At 43.0% G+C, this 27117-nt stretch overlaps 1 protein-coding gene and 1 non-coding gene across 8 annotated transcripts in view; one reads left to right on the forward strand and one right to left on the reverse strand.

The window, feature by feature from the left end:
- LOC108933602 (lysosomal-trafficking regulator-like) overlaps nucleotides 1-27117 on the forward strand; it is a 67409-nt gene that overhangs the window by 5662 nt on the left and 34630 nt on the right. For 6 of the 7 annotated variants that reach the window (XM_029258818.1, XM_029258815.1, XM_029258817.1 and 3 more), the window contains exons 2-15: nucleotides 1355-1400; nucleotides 6771-6980; nucleotides 9556-9646; nucleotides 10763-12746; nucleotides 13355-14279; nucleotides 15611-15766; nucleotides 17981-18128; nucleotides 20691-20908; nucleotides 21232-21298; nucleotides 21398-21507; nucleotides 21829-22252; nucleotides 23733-23886; nucleotides 23986-24159; nucleotides 24961-25121. In XM_029258818.1, the coding sequence (XP_029114651.1) occupies nucleotides 6777-6980; nucleotides 9556-9646; nucleotides 10763-12746; nucleotides 13355-14279; nucleotides 15611-15766; nucleotides 17981-18128; nucleotides 20691-20908; nucleotides 21232-21298; nucleotides 21398-21507; nucleotides 21829-22252; nucleotides 23733-23886; nucleotides 23986-24159; nucleotides 24961-25121 (4816 nt within the window). In that variant the 5' untranslated portion in view covers nucleotides 1355-1400; nucleotides 6771-6776. Of the gene's footprint in view, nucleotides 1-1322; nucleotides 1401-6770; nucleotides 6981-9555; nucleotides 9647-10762; nucleotides 12747-13354; nucleotides 14280-15610; nucleotides 15767-17980; nucleotides 18129-20690; nucleotides 20909-21231; nucleotides 21299-21397; nucleotides 21508-21828; nucleotides 22253-23732; nucleotides 23887-23985; nucleotides 24160-24960; nucleotides 25122-27117 lie in introns of all 7 variants that reach the window. The other variant, XM_029258819.1, reaches the window with a different exon arrangement.
- Nucleotides 8232-8419, reverse strand: LOC114912458 (U4 spliceosomal RNA). Its single transcript, XR_003798276.1, has one exon. It is a non-coding gene; the product is annotated as a U4 spliceosomal RNA (small nuclear RNA).

Here is a 27117-nt window from a genome sequence, read left to right on the forward strand (position 1 = left end):
TGAATTCAGAATTCACAGTTTCATTTATCTCAGCAGAAAATTTCAATCGTTTTGGCTGTCATAGGATGTCTCATGGGACATGACTCATACCGATGGCCATCCTGTGTTTGAGTAGGAATAGTAGCTATCATGCTGCTGGGTCACGCTGTGTCCATATGACCCAGGAGATCCTCAATAAAACTGTGCCATAAGAAGTGTAGGACAGCCGTGGCCGATCTTCCTTGCCTTTTCACAAATCTGTACGACGCATGGTGGGTAAGACCATTGCAGTGTCAGAAGGAACTGAATGCAGAGTCAATGAAAATATGAATGAGTGCTCCAATGGATGGAGGCATTGCTCTCCGGGAGATTTTCCTTGTGTTTTGATCGGTGTGCCACAAATGGCTGACCGTTATCTCTGCATGTGCCCAAATTATGGGACTTGTGGAATAAAGAGGTTGGAAATGGAGAGGACAGGCTGCAGGGGTAAACAATGTGTGTATTCTCCACATGGAGGACAAAACGGAGCAACTTGTGTTTTCTTTCAGTCAAGGTAGCAAAAGGAATTTGTGAATAACTATTTGTGTCAAACGTTGTATTTTCAGTCTTCCCAAATCAAAGTGCCCGGAATGAACGGTAACGGAGGAAAGTTGCCATCGGCCTTTGTTTTCAGAGGCGTTCAGTGCAATGTGTTCAGGAGGCGCTCCAGATTTGTTCCTGAACAGCCTGCGTCCATGCATGAGCGTGAGAGAAGAGGTGAATCGCGCTCAGTCTCTATCAACAGCACACGGGCGATGCTGCATTTAAGAGATTGAGGAATCGTTCTCAGGAAGAGGAAATGAGTCACATTTTTTGGCTCCATGTGTTGTTCTGCAACATGCACATGACTATGCCCGGAAAACGACAGAGCACGATCTTGTCTTTTTTTTTTAATTAACTAATTTTTACTATTCACCGATTTTGGTTTTTTTTTTTTTTTTATTGAGTCCCTGTCTATATCGGTCTCTTTTTTTTATTTTTTGGACTTCTTCACAAGCCCATCCCTTTTCCAAGTTTAATAGCATGTCCAAGTGAGATTTCCTGAAGTTTCTGTATTATGATCCTTCCAAATGCCGCCTTGAGAATTTTCTACTTTTAATTATTTTATTCAGTTATTAATGTTTGTAGTCCACTGTATTTTAGAGGCCAAGTGGTACTTCTTGGAGACTCATGGAGCACATTTTTCTGGAGAAAGCTAGCAAAGCGAAATGCTACGTTATAAACTAATGTTCTTGGTGTCTCCAGTTCATCACTATAACTTTGAGTTGCTCTTCTCTTCCCTCCGAAATTCTCTCCTCTTTCAGGACCTTGACCGTTTCCTCCGTCTCTCCCTCAGAGCTCCTTTCCAGAGACCTCAAACGAAGAATGTGCTGAAATTCTGGGTATGTCTCACCTTTTTGTTGTCTCACTGCAGCTAAATTTTTCTGTGGAAATTATAATCAAAATTATTGTGATGTTAGTGTTGTAATTGTTATCCTCTGATGCATGCTTATTATGCTGTGAAGTGGAGCTGATTTCAGAGTTCAGCGCAGTCACATCTTATTCACATTTTACATAATCTTAGCTGTACATGGGCAGCCCTCTAAAAAAGAAAACAAAGATGGCAGAAATTTCTGTCTATCTGCAGTTAACAGAATTCACTGCACTTCAACACTGAGCTTCCTGAAGCCTCTCCTCCCTGTGACACTCCCCGAAAACCCCTGAGCATTTCGGTTGCACACAGTGTAAAAGGGTGACTGCATTACTCTTATAAACAGCTTTTGGGCAGAGGGTAGAGTAGTACTTTAATAGCTTGTGTGGCTATATCATAACTGCAGTTTGCATCTTTGTGGGCCAGCCAAGAACAAGGAAATTTCAAAGCTTTACTTTTCCTGAGCTTTATTAAGGTAAAGCTTTATTTCAGAACTTTACCTCGCAAGTTACCACTGTCATCCAAAGTACTGTTTGGAACAATTACTGTCGAAAGAGCCAAGATCTTTCAGAGGTAAATCAATACTTCTGCTTTAACTCTGTGAAATTTAAATTGCAACTTGTCTCTGAATTGTGTATTGACTTCAGATGACCAAGATCGAGTAAGATGATTGAGACTGACCAAAAGTGATGAGCAGTGAGGTTTCAAGAGATAACAGACTCACTGTGACAATATTTATTTCTTTGTGGAAACTTCAATGGAATCAGTTAAAATCTAAATAATTTGTGTGGCAGAATAGTCACGTTCGGTCACACACAGACCCGTTATTTCACCTATATCACCATCATATTTTCTCATAACATTTCTTATGTACTTTGATAGCCGTGGTGAAGATAAGTGCTTAAAATTTTACTATTATCTTTCAGCATTTCTAAAAGGGAGAGGGGTGGCAGTTTTAAAGGATGGGATTTACAAATTTCACAAGTATTATTGACATTGAGTATTAATTTTTTTTTTACAGGTCATATACCAAAAGGGGGTTGCTCTCAAAGTTTGTATGAGCTGGAGGCATTTACTTTTCATCTTACCCACTGAAGAAAATTACCATCCCACCGCCTGTAAGAAATTTTAAAAAGCCCCTATACAAGTAGTAAATAAAAGTTACAAAAACTGAACATTTCTAAAATTCCCAAAATTTTCCACAGAAAATTTCCGGAAACATTCCCGTCCTTTGCAACCCTGGCCAGTGGTGAGATAGGATGCGATATACATATATTGTCCTTCCTCTTCAAGCAAGCAGCCCCCCCCTGTTTTTCACATATGTGCTGGTTTTCAAAGCCCTTACTGATATTATCTTCTAACAAATGAGGATTTGAAATTTGAAAGTTAAACCAGTTTTGTCCACAGCAGCACTGTGGGTACTTTCACACAAGGTCGTTACTGACTGTTTCCTCATTATGTTAATTAAACAGTTCATTAGAAATACTAGAGTTTGTTCCCCATTTGTATGTGTCAGTACATTTAATAGTGAGTGTGCTGCCTTGGGTTTGCCCCCATGTACTGTGTCATGGTTTGGGCACACGTAATTAAATCATATAGTATAACTATGAATGGGAATAGATCTAAATTGCTAAGTGACGGTACTTCATGAAGTTCTGCTGGGTTAATTTCAAGCCTTGCATTGTGAAAGAGTCAGTACATTAGCTGTAAATGCAGTGGCCCAAGGCCACCCTGAACAACAGTGGGAGTTACTGGTTACCCGATCACATGATAACCGGGATTCTTATCTGTTTGGCTCACGCTCTCGTCTCTGCGATAGGACTCCGAACTGGAGCTATTGCTGCAGACAACTCTTGACTGAAGTAAATACTGTATATAAGACAGCTTTTATCATGCCTTTGCTATAACTGATTTCATTAATAAGGCCAAGCTATTGTTTTTTGTGTACAGGAGCGTTGCTTATACCACTTCATCGCCATGTTCAAACAGAGTCACAGTGGAATTTATAAAAACAGGTTTTTGATCGTTTTCTGATTATGATGCTGTAAAGTTGACGGTTCCATGCTATCTTGTCTCAGTGCGTTACACTAGTATGCATTTTGTTTTATATGTTCATTTAGGCATATGGTTTCATTACTGTTACTGTGTTAGTGGTAAATTTCCAGTCTGTCTACATTATACAGCTAAAGAAAAGAATGATCTGATTTCATGTAAACATCAGAAATGTGTTATAGATTGTTGAAACAATGAAAGATTTCACCTAACAGATGTCCTTTCTGTTGGATACCACAGAGCACATATATGATTTAAAGATCTAGCAGTCTATCTGTAAATGTCAGTGGTTCTTTTATTTCTAATACCAAGTTATTCACAAGTGAATGAAGCCAAAGGTGCAGTTTGTTTTGTCTCAAGAAGACTTGTGTACGCTTGAAGCGTCCAGCGATTTGTGATCGCATAAGGTTAGTTTCAGAGTAAATGCAGTGCTGGAGAGGCATCCTGTCAAAAGAGCTGCTACAAATCTGTGTGAGCTCTGGTTGATGTTTCACATCACATGTGCGATGCAGAGTGAAAGCAAAAGTGCTGCCCGGCGTGCCGTGCCATCATCACCATCGTTGCTGTTTGCTTACCTGCACTCGCTGTGAAGTGGCTCCAAACTCCTGTGAGAAAGGGTGCTGGCATGACTCTTGAGTTATATCAAGAAAGCAGAAATTGCTGGAAGAACTGAGGGGCTCCTGAGAGGAAAGAAGATAATGCTCATCCCTAGCTGATGTTTCTTTAGGAGCTGTTTTCTATTTCATAACTCATAGTGTGAAAAGAAGACAAATACCTGAAAGGTTCTGAAATATTAATTGCAAAGGCAGAGGTGCATTGGAGGTGCTTCTCTTCAAGTGGGCTCACAAAGGGGAACAACTGCATTTGATACAGTAGTTCTGTCTCCTTGTCTGTTTGTTTTTTTTTATTTTATTCAAATCTGAAGTCTGTTGTAAATTGTGATTAGTTAAACTTTTCAACTGTTTTTCATCTAGATCGAGAAGAGCCAGTTGAGGTAGTTCAAGAATCTAGACAGGATACCTCAGGGGCCCTGTCCACTGGATGTATGCTGGATATGCTTCAATCTCAGGATGCCCCTGGGCACACCCATCTCCCACTGCAGAAATTTTATTCCTGGGCTTGCATGGGAATGCCTTGGGGTCACCCAGCAGGAGCTGAACAGGTGCCCAGAAAAGGAAGTGTGGTCTGCACGTTAATCCTGTTATCACCACAACCCTCACCAAAATAAGGGATTTCAGAGAACACATGAATGAACTGTTGTTGATTCAGATAGTTTGGAATTCACTCTCTTTTTCTTGTTAAATGGCCTTTTCAGGGATCTTTCAATTGTCAGAAACCTATAGGTCAGAACATCAGAGTCTGACAGTGTGTTGCAAGGTACCTCAAGCAGGACTCAAACCCCAGACCCACCAGAGAGAGGGACCCGGCCAAACCTACTGCGCCACCGCACCCCCCTGGAATAAAATACATTTATTCACAGTATAAGGCTAGCACAGTTTCACATCATAAAGCAAAACATGAGAATGTTAACGGTGACTGATGATTGAACATAATTTATTTGAGCAAAGTGGAGAAGAATGCAGAAAATGTCTTTGTGAGTCAAGGTATCAGGGTTTCTGAGGCCCTCTTGGGTTTGCCTCAGTTTTGTTCAGCTTCCTGGTTCTAGGACATGTTTCAGTTGTATTGGTGACCCTAAATTGCCCGTAGTGTGTGAATATGTGTTTGTTTGGGTACCCAACAATGGACTGGTGTTCAATCCTGGGTGTATCCTGGCTAGCCTAGCACCCTAGGATGTCTCAAAATGAGCTGTGTGCTCCCCTGGCAAATTCCCGATTTTCCCTCAGAGCGAGGAATGGAATGGAGTCAGTAGAGACAGTCATGGCACAGTGGGAAGGGGAGTCTCTGACCCCCATCAGCATGGCGGATGTCTGGACTGAATAGAGGTCAGTGCTTGTGATACTGAGCCTCTAATTGGGGTAGCAGATGGATTGGTGTCAGAGCTTCATTCGTGAGGTAGGAGACCAGAAATCATCAAGGCATCCGCGACAAAAGTTTGCCATGTGGGATGTGTGTGGGCCTGCGTGAAGTCATGTCAGAGCGCGAAGTATGTACCCTAGCTGTCACACTGCTCTTCTGTCAGGTGATGTTGCTGTGCCCTGGAGCAGCTGGTGTGTGTGTGTGTGTGTGTGTGTGTGTGTGTGTGTGTGTGTGTGTGGGGTTGTGGGTCCTCCTGACCTCTGGAGTGGTATGTTATTGCCATGCTGGGGATTAACAGATTAAGGTTTAAGACCCAGTACATCACTCTGTGTATATTACTCAGAAAACTGTTTCATTTGCCTCTATGTTTCACCAAAACCAAGTATGTTTGATACCTTTATTTTCTGAAGCTGTTAGAGGTTTGACCTGAAGTAAGAGGATTTTGTACATTTTAACCTAAAAGCAACTTCCTTACACAGTGTTAGGTACGTTAAGAAAATACATTTGTGTTTCTCTAAAGAATCTCTTGGGGTTTATGAGGTATCTTGGAAAATAAACGGACTTTCATGAGATGGTTTGGACCTCCGAGCATGTCCTCGTGTCCTTGGAGTCACACGTCACTCGCCAGCTCTGAAAAGATGTCGTTTTACTGAATAGTGAAACAGCCGATAGTCTCAACGGGTGGGGAGTGTGTGTTTGGTGAAGTCTGCCTAGTTACACTTGTTCATGTCATGTGTGTATATCTGGGGTGTCACTGGTGTTTGAGCAGGGTACTTTTTGATCCCCCCCCCCCCCCCCCCCCTTTTTTTTTTTTCTTGAGTACAGTGACCATGTTCAGGTTTTTCTAACATTGTACATGAGAAATAGTAATACAAAATGATGTATGGCTGTGTGTAACCTCCTTCGTGGGAACGATATAGCGGGGAAAGGTTAATGCCATTGCATAACGATAAATCTCCAGACGGAGGGTCGTTCCCATGTGAAGCTTACTGCTGAGCCTTCATCATTTTAACATGAAATGATAACTGTTCTGCCATTCATCATGTTTCTGTGTCAGACTTTCAGTAAAAACTCTCCCTTGCTTTCTTTACTGTATGTGGTCAGGAAAGAAATAACATTTCCAGTTGGAGAGACACTTGAGGCTTCAGGAGAGCATTTCCTTGCTGCTAAGTCATATTGGTGGAAACACATTTGATGTATTTTTTGGGATACTGCACTCGTTCTGTAGATGTAACCACTCTTCCACTGTGCTTACTCTCTTTCTGCTGTTTTAGTCACACATTTTTCCTTGTTCTATTTTTCCAATGAATAGTCGGACATGGCCAGTGCCAGCAATTTCCTGGCACGGGAGTTCCTCACTGATATCCATCAGCTATGCAGTGAGGTGGCCCAGCTGGCCGAGGTGCGAGGTGCAGAGGCTGAGGAGGAGGAAGATGAGGGTCATATGGCAGCTCTTGGTAGCTACCTGATCCAGGGCAGGGGCCTCCGACTTCTGAGAACCCTGGACTGTGTCATCAGCCAGGTATGGTTCCACCATCTCTCTCTCTCTCTCTCTCTCTCTCTCTCTCACAGCTCACACACCCAGCTGCCAGTTGTCCAGCCTTTCAGTCAGACTGTCATGTGTACACAGTAGCAAAGTACTCTTCTCTCCATCACTATCCTGCTCACTTACACACTGTATCTGTAGACACATCCCTCTTTCTCCTGGCTCTACCTCCTGCATCTTCATGGGTACACATGCCCACACTTGTGTTTGTGTGACTGTATACTGCCAATACCACAGCTGGTGCCATCCTTTCTTTGGAGGAAACAGTAGTAGCTCTGGGTGTATCCTCCCATGTGTTCAAGTTCTCAGCTGATTGCTGTCGTTATCTGACCCCTTAAAGTTCTCCTTATGACCTGACATGAGGTGTCGAGAGAACCAGCTGACCACTCTTGATGCTTGTCCTGTTGTATATCAGTACTTGAGTCCATCTGTGATCCATCTATTGCTAATGCAGGGTTTGATGTTATCAGTTGTCTGACTCTCCACGACACATAGTTTGCTTACACTTTTTGTGTTCAGAGAGGTAGAATTGTTCTAATATCTGTCTGGTGGATAGGTGTGCAATAATTTAAGGTAAATCATTAAGAAATTTGATGTGAAACAACAGCTACCATCATAATGAAGTAGCCATGTGATGCATCTAATTGCGTCAACTGTGTTTTTGTTTTGAAATTTCCTTGTTAGAAGGTGCCAAGTGAAATAGCTCCAATATCTTGCTGTTTTGGACAGTTTCCTTTTAGGACACTTATTAATACTGCATAATCGCTTTTTTAATTTATTCAGAGCTAAATTTATTTTTTTGCACTGAAATTCTATTACAAGCAAAAATGTAACTACTCGGTTTGTAACAATTTTTTTTTTTTGTTGAGTTCCTGTCCATTAAAGGACATTTTAAACCTAGATTTTTTTTTTTGTCTTTCCAATGTGTTTTGAAATTGGACAGGTGAAAAATTTGATGAGGAGGTGAAATATACCTAATCGGTAGACAACCATGTGGAAAAAGTAATACCGAGTCCTGTAATGCCTGCTGTTTGTCAGTTATATTTGTTGCCGGTCTCTTTATTTTTACATCTGATGAAACCTTGGTAAGAATAATGGTTTCCAGAAAAGTGACTTGGATTCAATTTCCAGTTACGCAGTTCTCTGCCCTTTTTCTTTATTTAGTCGTAATTTTGATTATGTTTACATTTACGCATTTAGCGTAATTTTTTTCCAAGTGACATACAACCCTGAGTAAAAAAAAAAGTGCATTCCACCAAAAGACAGAAGGCTTACAGTTATTGAAGCACAGATTATTTGTTCAATACAGCTGCTATTAAAGTTCAAGTTCAAGTTGAGTAGGTAAAGTTTTCAACTAGCAATAATCGCGCCTCGGATAAACCTCATAGGCTACGATACTGCCACTGCGCAAAGCTGCAGTAGCTACGTGTAGAAGTGACTTATGGAAAGTTGGTAAATGAAAAGTGGCAGGTGGTGATGTATTTGCAAAGGTTTCAGTAGATCAGGAGAGAAATGCGTCCAAAACAGATGACTCTTTACCTCTTTCTTGAATGCTGGAAGGGTTCACAATATTTCTCTTCTCTTCCACAGTTCCATAAATATTTATTTATAGTCAGACCTGCAATCTCAGGCATGTCTTTTATTGTTATACCTATAAGAAATAATGATAATGTAAATTTCTTGACCAAAGGTAATATTAAATTCACAAACTGGCTGTGCAGCTACCTCTTTCTGAATTTAGATTGTCAGTGTCTCATACTGCAGTGCTACACTTGAGCTACGGCTAAAAGCAATGTCTGTTTTTTCTTTTTTCAGGTTATGACTTTTCTGCTGTCTTATGACCTTTTGAAGCTTAAAAATAATGAAAGCATAGTCAGTCTTAATATGGTAGAACATTTTACCCCTGTGTTGCTATTCGGAGAATTACCAGAATTACTCATCTATCTTACAGTATTTACTGTGCTGGCACCACATATGATTGGAACACCACAGACTCACTGAAATGCACAGTCCTCAGGCTGCAGCGTTTGCTTTATTAAGCAGCAAGGTGATGAACCTCTGCAAACTCTTTGAAATTTTTCTGAAAGAGAAAGGTCCAGAATCCCTATCTGCAAGGGAAACTAGGACTCCTGAACCCCTCCACACTTTGGCTTCTTTACAAAATTTAAGTAGTTGATTTAAATCTTTACTTGCCTCTGTCAGAGGTGCTTACAGGAGTCCTGTCTCCTCCCTTTGGAAGCTCTATTTGATTTCATTCCAGGCTCATGAGGTCACATTGCCCTCGTAAAGTGGAATGCACCATCCCTAAAATGCTCTTAGAACAAAAGTGATGAGGGACGTGTGGTAAGAGAGGTGTCGCATTACTTACGTTGTGCCCCTAGAAACACATATATGTAGTTGCTCTGCTCTGCACATACTGTTTTTGTTAGGCAGGAAACAGGCAGGTCTTCAAGTGGGTTGGGAGACATTGCTGGAATAAGGACTGGCTCATTGTTTTTATGCGCATGTGTCTGATGTGCAGAATACTGTTGCCCCCCCCCCCTTTTCCCAGGAGCTCACCTGCCGGGAGGAGCTGCTGACCCTTCTGCTGTCCTTGCTGCCATTGGTGTGGAGGATACCCATGCCTGAGGGGAAGGCACCAGGTGAGTTCTTGCACCTGTACGCACCTGCAGATACAGCCCACCTGGATCCACAGTTCACTTCCTACACACCTTTGAAACGTCCAAACACCCTGGATGGGATGCTGGCTCATTGCAGGATAGCCACACACACACACACGTGCAAAATGGACGAATTAAAGTCGCAAGTTTATCTGAACTGCATATCTTTGAACTTTGGGAGGAAACCAGAGCACCTGGAGGAAACCCACACAGACTGAGCTAGTTTTGAACCTATTCCCAATCAGCCCAGGCACTGTGAGACAGCACTGCTACCTTCTCTGCCACAGTCTTTACAGTCATCCATCCATCCATCCATCTTCAATAATCCCTTGTCCTAAGTATGGTTGCAATGATCCAGAGCCTACACCAGGAGCATTGGGCGTAAGGCTGAAGGGGGTATAGTCTGGACAAGTCACCAGATAGTTGCAGGGTAACCACACATCCACTCACCTATTCACATGCTCCAGGCAATTAGCATCACCAGACCACTTGAACTGCATGTCTTTGGATCGTGGGATGAAACCAGAGCACTTGGGGAAAAAACCTACACAGGCATAGGGAAAACATTCAAACTTCACACAAACTGAGTGGGCATCAAACCCACCTTCTCATGCTCCAGCCAGGCACTGTGATGTGGCAGCGTTATTTGTAGTGCCACCCTTACAGCTTTTTAAAATGTTTTAAAGATAAATTTAACTGAGCCTTCTTCTCACCACATTTTTCACTATGCTGCTTAGAATTATTCATCCATTTATACAGTTGGGTAATTTTCACTGTACCAATTAAGTGTAAATGCCTTATTCAAGAGCACTACAGCAAGAGGTGGGATTTGAACCCAGGCCTTTTAACTCCAAGGGGGACAGCTATAATCACCTTACTACCTACTGCCCAATAAAATTAGTTAACCTCTAGCCTTGGCAAATTGAAGTATGAGTACATTGGATTAGTTTTCCCCATGACTTGAGTTCACTTGGTGTTTCTCTTAAAGGGAGCATGTTGCACTGTTTAAGGCCTTGTCAGTTTGGGATTGTTTTCTTGCTAGAAAGTGCCCATTTCTAATGGAATCCTTCCTGAAATTTTTTTTATTCCTCTCACTAGACTTCTCCTTACCTTCACTTGCCAAAGTCCTCGACCAAGGCAGAAATGTAGCCCTTTTGGGATCAGGCAGACGAAAAACGGAGTCAGATAAGCAGAGATTTGTGAAGCTTTCCTCAGGCCTACGAAAGTCCCGGCGCCAGTGCAAGGCTCGACGTCGGTGCCCTGCAGGGAAGGGGTCCAAGTCCTTGCTCTCTACCTCAGACTCCGGTACTAGCTCTGATGACAAGTCCATTGGCCATGGAGGAAGACACTGGCGATCACACAGACCCAACTTGCAGGTCGACCGCCTGTTGCGCAAGAGAGCAGTCGTGGCTCCCATAAGCACCTCAGATGTAGCCCAGCCCCTCCTTCCAGGGTCTGAGACGCAAACATATATGTTTGGTACCCTTTCCATTCTTGAAGGTAGACCGTGCTCATCCCTGGACCTGTGCCATGTACTGCTATCACTTATGGAAAAGGTGTGCAGATTCGACACAGCCTTAAACCGCAGCATCAACCTGGTTGATAGAGTGGTGCCTGTCCTCACCGAGATTCTCACAGAGTTTGCTGAGCGTCGGCATGGTTTTGCTGGCGGTGAAGATCTGACAGAGGGCTGGACTGAGGAGCCCATTGCCCTGATCCAAAGGATGCTGCTGCGGGCTGTTCTGCGCCTCATGTCTACGGACGCAGGGAAAAGGGAGGCTCTGCCGGAGCACCTGCGAAGGAGCCTGCTGGGCCTGATGGAAGCCATTCTAAAGCAGGCTCGACACTCTCCAGTCCAGCCCAGGAAAGGTTTGCAGGAGGCTCAGGATATTGTTTCCTCCTCAGCCTGTTGGCATTGCTTGTTGGTGCTACCAGAGCTACTGGAAGGTATGCTGCGTGTCCTGCTAGATTGCTTGCAGGCCTCAGTTGCAGACCTCTCCTCCTTCCAGCAGGTTGTCAAGCTCATCCATGAGTTTGTGCAGCGTGGAGGCCTGGAGCTCAGTGGGACATCCATACTAGTCATGGAAAGTCTGTGTACTGAGGAACATGTGGCTCGGGCAGAGGCCTCAGAGTGTTCAAAGGGTCTTGTCTACACCATATTAAAGATCATCAGTGCCATGAAGCAGGCCACGGCGGAGCAACTACACCAGGCAACGTGTCTTCGGCACCGCCACCATCACTGTGAGTATGCCTTTTGCCTGGGTCATCATCGCGATGTTTCTGGGCTGCCCATGCCCGGCTACAGGCAGACTGCCTGTAGTGAGCCCTGTAGGGACATGTCCTTGGAGGGAAAGGATGGGTTGTACACTGACGGCTGCTGCATCCTGTCAGCCTGTGCGCACCAGTGTCTGTGCCTCCTGCCACTGCTCCCCTCCAGCAGCCCAGCCTCCCTGCAGATTCTGGCTGGGCTGCAGTTAGCTGGCATCTGCTGCTGCATGGAGCCCTGGTCTGTAGTAGCGCCCCTGCTGGACACCTTGCGAGCTTCCAGCCCAAACGCTCACCGATCCCGTGTGCTGAATCTCTTGAGCTGGTTGTTGCTAGAGCAGCTGGGCGGAGCCCGACTCCCCAGGAGGAGACAGCGGGACTCTTGTAGCATCTGTTCCCTGAACGAGCATCACTTGTTCCTCTTGGAGAAGACCACACAGGGGAGGTGTACAGGGGACGAGCACAGCTTCACATCTCCCACCCTTCCCAACTTGGGCGCAGAGGGTGGCGCTCTGCACAGATGGGGTGCCTTGGAAGCCTACCGTGACCTGGTCTTCCACGAGGACCCGCAGCTAGGCCTGCTGGCAGCCAGCCATGTGTGCCACCTGCTTTTGCGTGGCAATGCGGCAGTGCAGCTGCAGCTCGGCATCCACGTCCTGACCCCAGTTCTGCAGAGTGGTGTTGCTCTGGCTCGCTACACCCGCGAGCTCAGCATCTCCACTGTCTGTAGCCAGGCCTCCAGCTTCCGTTGCCAGGGCCTCTCTGTGGATGTGCTGCAGGTCTTCATGCGCATCCTGCCAGGGCTGCTCAGGTTCAGGTGAGTCATTGCTGCAGTTTTCCTTAACCTAATCAGATGCCCCTCTGAGAAGGGAGCAGTGAGCTCAAACAGCAGTGTTCTTTTCCTCTGGGCCATTTGCAGTATAAGGCTGAAGTTCTGGAACATTGACAGTTTTCCCTGTGATAGTTTACTGTGTTTGCAACTCCGTTTTCTTCGACATAGAGACGTTTTGAGCAGCTGCTCTTAGTTTACCACTCATTTCCTTACATCACTGTTCCCATCTGTAATTTTATGTTAATTCCTACTTTTAAATTTACATGCTGATGGTTTTGCAGGGAACACATTTTATTAGAATTTATATTGGACTTGGTCAGTTGTGTGATTTCTTAGTTATTTAAAATTAATAATACACAAGATTAATTACTGGGGCACTATTTGTCCACATGACACAGGATTCCTTTGCTGGTTAATTACTGTACATATCCCCTTTTCTTGTGTTTGAGCCCAGCAGAGTCTTTGCCTTAATATTGTCTTTCATTATCCACAACCCTGTAATATACAATATGACTGCATGCCAGTATTGCATGAGTACATGTCCTACTTGTCATGAAGTGTGCCATCTACAATTTCTGTTCGTGTGCTCACAGAGTCATCAGGGACCTGTTCCTGTGTTGTAATGGACTCCAGCAAGTACTAGAGCTAATGTACTTGCACCCAGTGCGGTTACCTGCACTGAGGGTGTTTGAGATACTGATCCTCAGTGTGGATCATGTCACAGAGACCCAGACCCTGGGGGTGACAATGGAAGAAGCAGACAGAACAGGCCTGTGTGTTGCCAGGAAGGACAGCAGTAACCTCAGAAAGGTGTACGAGGACCTAACGGAGACCCACCTTCCCAAGATGGCCTTGGGCACAGATGAGGCCAGACCTTGCCCAAGTGATGTTCACCTAAGTGCCATCAACTTGTTTTTGTGTGTGGCCTTCATGTGTGTGAGTAAAGAGGCAGACTCAGACAGGGACTCTGCTAACGACTCTGAGGACACCTCGGGTTATGACAGCACAGCCAGCGAGCCCCTGGGTAGTCGGCCACCTTGCCTTCCTCCTGACTCTGTGGCATTACCTCCCAAGGATCAGTTGTGGCGTGTAGCTGACGTGTGGTCCATGTGCCACAAGATCTACCTATCCAGCCCCACCTTCCAAAGCCAGTTTTTCAGGCTGGGTGGTTTCAAAGTCTGCTCCCGTCTAATGACCATGGTCATCCAGAAGCTGGCTTTGAAGACCAGGGAGGGTAGAACAAAGAAGAGGAGGGAGTTTAAGGTCAAGGGCAGCCCATGCCAGTCACATCAGGATTTGAACAACTTGGTGTCTGGCATAGGAGACACTGACTTACAATGCCCAGGTGACTCTCCAAGTCCTGGACAAACAGGGGTCAAGAGCAAAGACCAGTTTAAGAAGCTAGAGGAGGAATGGCCTCTTCATTGCATCCAGTTGCTTGAAGCACTGCTGGCTATGTGTCTCCACAATTCTAAGTCTTCTACCCTGCTGAAGATGGAGCCTGAGCTCTCTGTCCAGGTACAATATTTGGAAAAAAATCTTTTTATTTTTCTTTCTTTTTTAAGTATTATTTCCCTAGTTTGCTGAAAGAAATATGCTTTACTCAGTTTACTGAATTAGAACTCTTATTTGGTTAAGCAAATGAGTTGTTGCATTACTGGAAAGAAGTCATGATGGTTACTCTTACAGATCTCTTTTTTTTTTTTTTTTTTTTTTAATTTTTATTTTTTGAAATTATACTAATCGGTCATGTAATGGGGTCCCATAAAACTAAAAGCTGCTACAATGCCTTATGAAATTACATACCTGGATGGAAAAACACTTTCCATAAGTAGACTAGTCACCTTTTTTCAAGTTATTTTATCCAGTGGCAAGTTTTTAAAAGTTTAGTCCCAGTGCAAAGTAGTTCTTGTATGGCTTACACACTGCTGCAACAATCATAAAATGCATGCAGTGAAATGATTGATAAACAAAATCCAATTGTCTTTATTGCATTACTTCAACCAGTAGTTTTTAGAAAAGACAAATCATTCTGTCAGCAGCACAGTCACTGCTCAGTTTACAGGTTGTCAAACTGGAACTGATTTTCTTTCACTTCTTGTATTTCCTCTTGTGAAGGTGTTTGCAGAACTGTAGTTTGGTTCACATTCATCACACTCACCTGAGTGCTTGTAATAGCATCCTCAAAAGCAGCTGAAATCTATTCAGACTGTTCTGTCTGAAGTGTGTAAAAGAGTCTTTAAAAACCAGCTCTCTACAGAAAAGGATTCTTTTAGCAGGAATGTGTTTTTAATTTGCAAAGCGGAAAACTGAACACTTAGTGGTGAAGCGCTTTTTCAAAAATGAGATCCATACAGTTTAAATACAAATTGTCCACAAATAGGTTGAAATGGCTTTTTTAAGAACAAATTAGGATTATATATATATGATAAAAAGATAACAAAGAGGCTTTGAAAGGACAGTTTTACTTTGTTGTTAAGTGTGGGGTTTCCCCCAGTGGAGAAAAGCTCCATTGTTTAAAATACAATGAAAGGTATGAAGGAATGAAGGTCCAATCTGACCCTGCAACAAATAATGAAAGAATGAAAATATAACAAATGACAAGCTAGAAATAATTTTTGTCATAACAAAATATAAAAAGTTGAATATGCTGGCAAAATAGTCGTGCATAAAAATACTATTTGTTTTTGTAGTTTACTTTTAAATTACCATAGTTAAGTGCAAGGGGGTTACAGTATACTGTATAGTTTGTGTGAGAGACAAATGTGTGACTGCAGTTAGTTTTTTTTTTTTTTTCCCCCCCCTCTATATGATTACACATCTGTGGTTTCCTTTTATGGCATCCTCAGTCCGTGGAGGACATGCTTGGTGAGGTTCGAGAGCAGCTCTCTCTCTCAGGACTGGTGAGCTCTGATCTGGCTGCTCCACTCTTCGATGCCCTGCTGCGTGTGTCCCTCACCCGGCAAAGCAGCTTCCCAGATCTCACAGTTGAAGAGGCTGCAAGGGTAAGGCAGAGAAGTGCCTATAGCACAGATGTTCTGGAATCATTCTGCTGGATAAGTACACCAGGGTTCCCCGGTCAGCACTCTGATTTCCCCTTTCCAGCCTTTTGCGCAGGGCTTCGCAGAGGAAAACCTCTTGCACCATGAATGTACTATAGAATAGCAATGCTCTTGGGGAACTGATATTTTGGCCAGAAGGTTTCAAGTCTGCCACACAACTAAGAACATCACTTTCTAAATCGCTTCAGTAAATATACAGCTGGTGGAATTGTTCCTATGTAAAAAAAAAAAAAAAGAAAAAACTTTCTGAAATTATAAAAAGTCTTATTGACATTTAAGCAGCTAAGCGGTAACAACAGTACGGCACGAGCTGCCAACTCCTGAGATACAAATTTTCAAAAACACAAACATTTTATGTTTGAATAGCAGTTTCTTCACATGTAGATTTTGTGAAATTTCAGTCTGTAATGGTGCACACACACACATTTTCTGAACCGCCTGTCCCATATGGGGTCGCGGGGAACCGGAGCCTACCCGGCAACTCAGGGCGTAAGGCCAGAGGGGGAGGGGACACACCCAGGACGGAACGCCAGTCTGCCACAAGGCACCCCAAGCGGGACTTGAACCCCAGACCCACTGGAGAGCAGGACCCGGTCCAACCCACTGCACCACCGCACCCCCATTCTGTAATGGTGCATAAGTGTTTATGACCATAATCGTTCGATGGCAGTACAATGCACTAAAACAATATAGGTGTGAGAAGTGAGATTAAGTCGTGTTAGTAAATTAAGTATCCAGCATGTTAGTGTCTTTTCTTTATACATATTCATCTTTCAGGTAAACTCTGTATTATTACCCCAATTCCAAAAAAGTTGGCACAGTATGGAAAATGCTAATGGAAACAGGAGTAATTTGTAAATTTACTTGTGTTCAAGCAAAAACAGTGCAAAGACAAGGTATTTCATGTTTTACCTAATCAACTGCATTCTATTTTGAAGATATATGTTTATTCTGAACTTGATGTCTGCCACACGTTCCAAAAAGTGGGACAGTCGAGTGTTTACCCCTGTGTAACATCAGCATGTCTTTTAATAACATGCCTGCACACTGAAGACACCATTGTATTACACAATGGTACAAATTTTAAACTTGAAGGTAAGACTCCACCTGAGGTCTCCAACCTATAACGTGATTGCGGTATTAAACGAGTTATCTGTATGTTCGGTAGAGGATGTGGTATTTTAAGTGTAGTACTCAGAGATAACCCAGTTCATGTCCTACCAGTGCTGTATGCATGTGGTACCAACTCTGTGTTGCTAGAGTAAATGCCCTTATTTACATTTATCTCATGCTTTTCTTCAAAGCAACTTACAATGTTAAAGTACTCACAATTACAGTAAGTACCCATTTGCACAGCTGGGTAATTTTTACTTGAGCAGTTTAGGGTGAGTACCTTACTCAATGGTACTACAGCCAGAGGTGGGAATTGAAACTGCAACCTTTGGGTCCAAAGACAGTAGCTCTAACCACTACGCTACCAGCTACCCCACAATCATGGTCACAATTGAAACAGTAGTGTACGTAGTATCTGCTAACTGACAAATTGTTGTGATGAACAGTTTAAAACTGTGTTACGATTATTAATTTCTCATGTGCAACAGAGTCTTTAAAATCAAAGCAGTGGTCTGAAAGCAGGTCTCTGTGATCTCTCCTTGTCCCCAGTCAGCTGTCCTGGGTCTTATGACTAAATTTATTTGTTTGTTTATGTGTTTCTGCCCTTTGAATGTTTCTGCCCTGCTTGCCTGTACAAATTCCTCAGCATTTCATTCTTTTATGATAATTTCTCTGTTGTGTATTTGCTAGAATTATGACTTGCATAAATTTAGCATAAATTAATTTTTATGTGTGAATCTGCCATGCACACATCAGATTTCTGATAGTTCCCTGCCATGCGCAGGTGTGCAGCAGTTATTTCGTTACTGTTGCTCGAAGAGCTCTTGATGCCACTGTTCTTATAAAGAATTTGACTTTGGTGCCACAGGTATATACTCTTTTCATGGAATGGCTGGGCAAAAATTTGTTCTGCTTTGCTCTGCATTGACAGGACAAAAGTGCAGCTCACTCCCCAATACTTGTAACCTGGCCGTTGAATTGGACAGACATGTATGAATTTTTGAAGGTTCTGGCTGCATTAAAGTCCTTTTGGTGTGTCAAAAGATCCATGGAAAGACCATTGATATGGAAGGTGACCTGTCGGATGTGATGGACAAGCCTCAGAACACCAGTGCATGGCTCCCAGGGGAGGAGGAAGGCTATGAAGGTGACAGCGAGACCAACCCAGAGGACAACGGCACTCGGGAAGAGGGTGAGCTATGGCAACAGCCTCTGAGTCCTTTTTTTGTCTTCTTGAGACCACATCCTTTTTGATTTGTGTAGCTGCATGCCAAAGACACCGAATATGTGGATTGTCACACTCTGGTCTTTTTATGAGTTTTTTAAATTCTACTCTGCACTGCAATGAAATACATTGTATTCCTTAGCAGCTGTCTCCCCTCTATGTAGGGTTTAGTTTATCTTTGATAACTTAACTGTTTCAGGTCCACCTGCTTAGTGAGAAATCCATTTATATGCCAGGTGAGTTAAAGTAGCACAGACGTGGAAAAATAAAATCTAGTGAAGCTGTATCCTTGCGATTTGCTTTGGACCCCCTTCCTGACGGTTTTTTCAAGGCCTTATTTTTCGCACACTGAGTGACACCAGATCAGACACAGATCACTTTGAATTGTAGAATTTTTTTTTTTTTTTTTTTTTTTTTAGATGGGTTAAAATTTCTAGAGATCAGCGGTTTGTTTGTCACCTGTTTGTACGTTCCCTCTGATGCATTTTTTTTTTTTTTTTTTAAACCTGAGTCACTGAACTGTTTTATGTGTAGAGCTGGAACTGATTGTGGTGTTGTGCTTTATTTGTGGAGCTGTTGCTTGAGCAACCTGACTGCTGATGTCATAAATGTAGCTTTTTTCTGCTGCCATTACAGTTAACAGCATTTGGAATGTGCGGAGATTTGACGTCACTGAGAGTCTCTATCAGGATCATTGCTCATGAAGATGAGTGAGAAAAGCCAACTTGATGGTGCAAAAATTACACTAAAGAGCCTCTTTGGGACTGGGCTGTAGTCCAACGTGGGCAACTTACCACCTTTTCTCATGGGTTTTCAATCATCATGCAAATGGAGGTTTATAATTTAAAGGAAGGAAACAAAATGTTTCTCACATGCTAAAAGCACACCTGTTATTGCAGGCACTTTGATTTGGCAAAGACTAGTCCATTTCTGTGTCTCAGAGAACCTCTTTCTCTTTAATATGTACATGCTGCAGTAGATGGCAGCAGCCTGTCATTATGAAGGCTGAATTTCTACAGAGACTTTTTTTGTACTGCCAGGAGACACGTGGTCCTGTTCACTGAATGGGGTGCGCACTATCCTCCCATGTCCAACTGAAGTCATGGAGAACTTCGTAAATAAGCAACTAATGAAGTACTTAACTGACTCTTTTTAATCCAAAGTCTTGTTTCTCTTCTACATGTTGGTGCATTGCTCAATGGAAAGTCTTATATAGACATTTCAGCTGTTCTTGATAATAAATTGAAATTTGCTGCTATAAATTGAGGTACAGAATTTCATAGTTGGAAGTTGTTTGAATCACTGCTGACACCCTCAAGCTGCCCGTCAGCCATCTTCCCTAAGCTTTTCAAGGGCTTCTGCAGATTGTGGAACTTATGGTTTGGCTTTTCCTTCTTCAGCACCAAAGATCTGCACTTTGATGGCATGAACCTCATCCTTGGGACAGTTGTTCTTGTCACTGTGAAATGATCTGTAAAGGTCTCTGATGGACCATAAATGCCACCACCTGACCAAAAATACGCACGCATGCACGCACGCACGCACAGGTTGAAGCCGCTTGTCCCGAGCGGGGTCGCGGTTAGCCGGAGCCTAACCTGGCAACACAGGGCGCAAGGCTGGAGGGGAAGTGGACACACCCAGGACGGGTGACCAAAATTAATTCATTTTTAAAAAGTATTTATAAATTCAAATTTTAATTCTTGTTCATGATCAGTGTCTATATTTAAAATAAAAATAATTTTACATAATATAGGTATGTGTACCTCTTAACTTAGAGATTGAATCCAGCACCCCTTAGGCTTCTATCTTGCCTAGGGGCATTAAATACCCTGCTGACTATGGTTAAACCCATTTAGCTTTTTGGTACACCATTCAGTACCCTTCAAGAAAAAGAAGAAAAAAAAAAAATCTAAACTCATACCACTTTTTCCTCATCTGTTACTTCTTTTTGTTTAAGGATCAGATTTACTGTAGCCATAATTGTTCTTATGAGTGGGATGTGTGAGGGAAAAAATACATACTTTTTTTTTTTTCCTCTTCATGAAATGGCACTGTTCAGACTATAAGGTGTAGTGCAAATAATAGGATATAGTCTTTTGGAAGGCCATTTTTTTTCTTCTCTGACCACACTAGTCATTCTCATGCTATGTGATTGGTACCAGCAGCTGTGGTCCACAGCAGGAAATCAAATAATGGCAAAGTAGCTGAGCTCTTGTTTCGCTCATAGTCTAGTGTTTACCATCACCTTGAAAGGGGAGGTTGTTTACAGGGGATTTATTGTACTACTCCAAATGGTGTTTTTGTTTGCCCCTTGGGAACAAATCTTTGCTCAGCACTTGTTTCTTGATTGTGGGAAGCAGGTGTTTCGTACAGAAAATGCTTGGCAGTAATATGCTTGCGAGTGACAGGATTGAAACAGTATTATAGTCTTTTTTTGTTTGATACTGCCAGCAAGTTGTTTGTCCATAGAAGTACCAATCAGCTTGTTTAATGCGTGCACCACCTCTCATCTGTGTTTACTGTCATCAGGTGCAACAGCAGAGACTTCTTGCTTGGAAAAGGGTGTGGTTAGGGCCATGAGTGAGGACTGCTGCCCTGTGGAGTTGTTCTACCCAGAGGTGTGCAGCATGGTGCTGCATCTGCTTTCCACAGGGTCCCCAGAACTGCAGGTGCTCTCCCATGCACTTGCTGGCCTGCTCCCCACGATCCACAGCAACCCCAGCAATGCTGCGCTGCTCTACCAGCAGGTGAGGCTCTTCCACATCACACCCATCCCCTGGGAACCCTGTTAGCTTTTCATTGTACACACATTCTAGTAGCTACCTAAAAGTAACCTATGAAGAGGAAAATGTTTTAATCAGAATTAGCAGTTGTTGAATGACTAATTTACAAAGAAGTGGGCCTGAAAGGCAGACCCTTCATAAAGGCTGGAAGGGATTCAGCAGTTCTGAGGGATAGAAGGAACTCCTTATCTGCTTTTGTAACACAGCTGTTTGCAGCAATGATCATCAACAGTTTGGTGACTGCACAGAGTTGTCTGATCTTCTGAAGTGATGCTTTGTCTCCACAGGGGGCTATGAAAACCATTCTGGAGGGATTTCATGACATTTTGAGTCATGCAGACCCTTCCTCTCAAGGTCTGCTTGTGCACAACTCCTTTTACCGTTCGTCATCTCAGTTTCACACTTAGGGTGAACCTTTGAAACAAAGCACCTTCTGCGTCCCTGTCTTCGCAGAGTGCCTGGCTGTGCTGGTGGATCTGCTGGCTGCCATGGCAAGTGTGAGTGTTACAGCGGAGGAACTGGTCCTGCTGTTGCGGCTCTTTCTGCAAAAGAAGCCTCCTGCTGTAAGTGGCCAACCACCACCTGTAAAGCACTCCCTGTGTTTGGGCAAGCAGTTCAGAAGCCCTACAAACAAGGATGGATAGACTGAGCCCTGGACACCAATCCCACAAAGTGTAGTGCATCAAGACAGGAACACACTCAGACTCCAACGTATCACAGGGCACTCATACACGCATTCGCATGGTTTCCAGTTCACGCAAAGGGTAGAGCTTGTAATGGCAGAAAACTGTGATACTGTGCAAAATCCTACCCAGAAACCAGGAGAGTTATGGTTTTCATCTGTCAAGCTCTGTGTGTTTCTCATCCTCATGCTTGTTCTGCAGGAGATCTTGCTGAGGGGTATCCTTCACATTGTGGAGGCCAACATACACCCAGAACCTCTGCAGTTCCTGTTCTTCCCCCTGCTTGCTGAGCCCTGTACTCCTGGGAGTACCTCTCCGGGGCTACAGCACAGTGGGATAGCAGGAGGCAGAGGACCCGGGTTGCACTTCAGGGGGATTCTTCCCAGGAACTGCTCTGGGGCTGACAGAGAGATGTCGGGATGCCAGTGGACTTCCCCTTGGAACCTGGCCCCCATCCAATTACCCTTAGTGGGACAGAACTGCTGGCCTCACATGGCAGATGGATTCAGCGCCTCCCTATGGCTGAGGACCTGGGCTGGTGCCAAGAGCAGCATACGCACAGACAGAAATGAGAAGCCACATGGAAATCAAGAGGTTCCCCGAGACAGTGCTGTGGACAGCACAGGTACAGCATCATTCTTCAGTCAGCAAACAGGTTTAGGTATCAGTGTATTGTATCCTGTTCCTGTACCACAAGGCACTGGGCTCTTGATCTCTTGAAATACCAAACAAAAAAAATAACGGTTTTTCCTTGTTAAAATGAGTAATTCACTAGTCATGAACAAAACATTGAGCCATCATGTCTAAAAGCAGTCTTCTTACACAAGCTGTGTTTATGTAACTCTCTGCTACTGCCTTTAAAGTGTTGAATTTTTAATCGTCCAGTTTATTTTACGAATCATGTCTTTTCCAAGCATAAGTAAGAACATAACTTCAGCAAAAAGGTGCAAACACAGGCGTACTCCATTATCAGGGTTGACAACCACAGGTCTGCAGCAGTTTTCATGCACTATGACATGTGCACTGCTGCAATATGAGAAAATTTTGTCAGCTGGGCTGCAAAATTTTGTTACCTTTAACCAGTGGAGTCAGAGGTCATTCTGAACATGCCGGATGCACATGTACCTATACAGTCAGTTAAAGTGTTCACATCATTCACTGGGTAGTCCAGTTGTTAACCTGTGATTTGCTGTCCTACTGAAAATGTGCTGACATAGACAACAGGATTTCACACACTTGCTCCTGTCAAGACACGTTCCGTACAAGCTTTATCCAGAAACACTCTTGTTATAACAGTCTTTTATGGAAGCTGTGTGAAAAGTCAGGATATATTGCCAGTGCATGTGAATATCAACAGCACTTGATTGGTCAAAAATTTGTTTCACTACGAGCAAATATACATTTAAAGCAGTGTCCCTTAACAATCTTGTGGTCCATATCAGAACTTGATGGACATAAGACACCCGTGTCAGCATCCAGCTACAAACTAGTTCAATGCAACTATACTTATTTCTTGTTAATCCTTCTACTGCTGCATAGGCATCTCTCGATTTCCGGAGTTAATCCATTCCTGAAAACAGTGAGGTTATCAAAATTTCCGATACCGAAAGGCTATTTCCCATTATTTTAACTTGGGACAAATAATAATGTCTTCCCAACTCATTAAAAAAAACCCAAACCAACAGACGGAAAGATCTGGATATAGACCTGCCAACTACAGTACATTACTACACTTCTACTTCACGCAATATTTTTGGACACCTTTTGGATAAATTTCATTAGGTTTTTTTTTCTCTTTTCTGTAAATCGATAATTGGATATTAAAAGCCAAAACCCATTGTGCCAAAATTTCAGGTAGTCAGTACATTACATTTACATTTACTCATTTAGCAGATGCTTTTGTCCAAAGCAGCGTACATTTCAGCAAAAGTACAATTTATGCATTACATTAAGACAAGGTAAATTCAGGGATGCCTCTGTTTCCATGCTGAATTCCTGTTTTACTTAGTGCATGACAAATGAAATGAACAGTGTGAACATGATGACACATTTTTGCAGCCTGGCCAGGATATAACCATTTTAAAGATATCCAGTGTTTTTCTAAGGTGGAGAAAAGAGTCCAAAAATGGACCGGCTAAGTCCACCTAACACAGGAGACAGTCTGGAAGGAGACACTCTTGTTCATGTGATATCCCTGGGCTCCAAGGCTCTGATGCTTCAAGTGTGGGCTGACCTCCCCAGCGGAACCTTCCAGTTCCGGTATGGCAGGTTCACACTGTACGTCACGCGAATTCCTTTAGGTGTAAGCCCTTCTGGGTTGACTGATGTGGCCGTTTCTCTGCTTTGGTTGGTCTGCAGAGTCTGCTTTGACCCCAACGATGAGACCAAGGCGTGCCTCCTCGCCAAAGCTGAGTCGCCAGCAGGACTGCTTGCCCCAGGTCGATGGCAGCACCTGGCCCTCACCTACACTGAGCGGCCCGAGACCAAGCGAACCATACAGGGCAGTCTGGAGCTGTGGGTGTGTGGTGTGCGGTAGGCCTCAGTTATCCTGCCTTTATGCTCTCTAAGTAGAAGATGAGCCTGACCTTAGTTTCTCCTGTCGGCAGAGACAAAATTATCTGTGCTTTATTTAGTGTAGCTCATTTTTAAATGAGCATTTTCATTAAGTGCTTCAAAAGAGCAAATGCAATTATCATCCCTTCACCATCATAAAACACAGTCATTAACTAAGTTAATACTTATGCATATTGAAATATTTATTCCCTTATTCAACTGCTTTTGTTAATTTAGTCATTTTTTTCAGTTTAACATGTAACGTGTTCTGCACATATGTGATAGTTTGCATTTTGCTTTGTCTGTAACCCTGTGAAAGAGCTCAGAGTCTGTCTTCAGGATAGACCACTATACAAGAATAAATTCTATTGAACTGAAAGAGGGCAACTGAGTTAGAATCCTGGAAAACCAACATGTTTTCATTTGTTAACTTAGAGTAAGTCAAGAAACTGATAAACTTTTGCTAAAAATAAAGACTGTCAGAATAATTAATAGCTTTTGGCTTCCACTGAAAAAGTCCCGAAGCTTGATTGCTATTGTGACTGTGCACATTTTATCCTGTCACCTCTTAACAGTTCCTCTTTTCACTTCCTTTAAGTTGAGAATAAGTACTAGTAAAGAAACAAAGGAAACAATCAATTGAATGCAATGTGAAAGAAGATTTGTGTATTAGAACACTTGTGCTATAAAGGTGTATGACAAGCATGGTGTGAAGAGCAGTGTTGCGTAGAATGACACGCTGCTGGTTCAAGTGCCGTTGTTGCCCTTCTTCCGCCCCAGGAAATGTGAGATCTCTCTGGACTACACACGTCCCAGGAAGTCTAGCATACCATCAGACAGCAGTAAGACGTGTTGCATGCTGGGACATGAGCTGCACCCTGCAGAGGACCAGCATAGGCTTGGTGCTTACTGGGATATCGGCAACCTGTTGCTCTTCAATGGTAACCAGTCTCCCACACACTCACCAACTCTCAACACCCACAGCCCTATTCACAAACCTGGCTGAGCTCACGCTGTGCTACCACAGTGTCTTCCCTACTGAGAGCCATTTGTCTCCAGCAGGTAAACACAAGTAGTTCTCGAGTAACAACATATAGGAATTGTGACGGTCATCCCATTAACCTCATTATCTAATTTTCAAGTCCATTCATTTAGTCATAATGTCTAATGACATAACTCTATTCGCTATTTAATAAAATCAGCTGGCCACACTGCTCCAAGGTACCTGTATTTGCTGTTGTTTGTGTGTCTATTGGCACAAAAAAAATAAACAGAAAAGCTTACAAAACTTATTTGTCATTCCCATCAAGTCACTTTAGTTCAAATTGCCAGTAAGCAACAAAGTGGAATACAATACATTTAGATACAAAAGTTTAAATGAGCAGCATGAAAGTACAATACTATACAGTTTACTATTATTCTGTGTTAGCATTAATTTCACATTACTCATGTTAAAATTAGTGAAAAAATAAAATTCTCCAGTGTCACATGCATGTGAAGTGTTTATGTATCCGTATGATTATTAAATACTACAGTAAAGGGGAATTTTTGGCTTATGACAGTCAGTTTATGACGGAGTCGCTGGAACAGAACCCTGCTCTAAATCGAAGACTAACTGTAGTTGCTTTTGACTTTGAAAATCGGTAGAGGAAAAACACACTGTACATTCATAGAAAGCTACAATATTTAATCATAGTTAATGAATTGTTTTGAAATGTCCCTCTGGTGTTCATGTAAATTCCCAGAGAGCAGTCCTTTGATCAGTGTGTCTCAAATCTGAGTTATTTTCTTGATCCATTTGATTAAAACAAAAGCTGGGATCACAAGTGGAGACGGGGAACATAATCCTCAACAGAATGCACCTCCAGCAGACCCTGAGACCATTCAGCTAAAACCTAAAGGGAAAAAACAGCTTTGGATCATGTGAGTGCAACGAAAGGTCTGGGAGCAGGTCTTTGATTCAACACATTGGAAAGGCAATTGTCCACATGCCCTGGACCTGTGAAGCTAGAAGAACTTCACTGTGACCCAAAAAGCTCTGAGGTCTGCTACCAGCCTACCCCTTTTGCTACCTCTGCAGCACAGAAAGGGGAATGTGAAATAGGCCTGGTGCTTCTCTCTTTTGTCTAGCGCTCCAAGAGTTTCTGAATAAGCTCTTTAACTTTCTGGCTGTACCTTTGTACAGCTCTGATTCCTCATGGGTTATGTAATCCATCCATTATTAATAACCACTTGTCCAGTGTAGGGTCATGGTGGTCCAGAGTCCATCGCAGAAGTACAGGATGTGAGACAGGGTACACTTTGGGTAGGGCTTAAGTCCATCACAGCACAATCACACACACACACACGCTCAGTCACTCACACACAGAAAATACAGACAGTTTAGTGTCACCATTTCACTTGAAACACAGATGCTATTAACATGAGGAAAACGTGCAAATTTTACACACGTTTGGTCAGATTCGAACCCACAGCCTGGGAGATGAGACACCAGCAGTACCTGTAGCACAGAGTGTATAATGCTCAGCAGCATGAGTCTGTTTTATTTCTTATGCATTGTTTTGCATCCACAGAAAATATTTAGTCTGAAAAAATCTCATGCGTTCAATAATGGGGTCCTTCAGCCATTTGCGACAGGAACGATCAGAAGTTTAAGAGTAGTACCTTCTACATGTTGATTGAAATGCACCAATGGTTTTACTTACTTCAGAAAAAAACACCCTATAAAGACAGTAGGTGGTGTAGTGGATAGAGTGGGTTTCTTTCAGACTCTTTCAGACTCTGTGGTTACCTGCTGTTGTAGTGCCCTTGAGCAAGTACTTATTCTGAACTGATTCACTAAAAATTACACCCCTATGACAACAGGTAAATCATTTTAAGTGATTTAACATCATAAGTGGCTTTGAAGAAAAGCATCATCTGAAGTGTAAAGGTTTC

This window comes from Scleropages formosus, chromosome 16, assembly GCF_900964775.1.
Source record: "Scleropages formosus chromosome 16, fSclFor1.1, whole genome shotgun sequence".
Taxonomy (NCBI): domain Eukaryota; kingdom Metazoa; phylum Chordata; class Actinopteri; order Osteoglossiformes; family Osteoglossidae; genus Scleropages; species Scleropages formosus.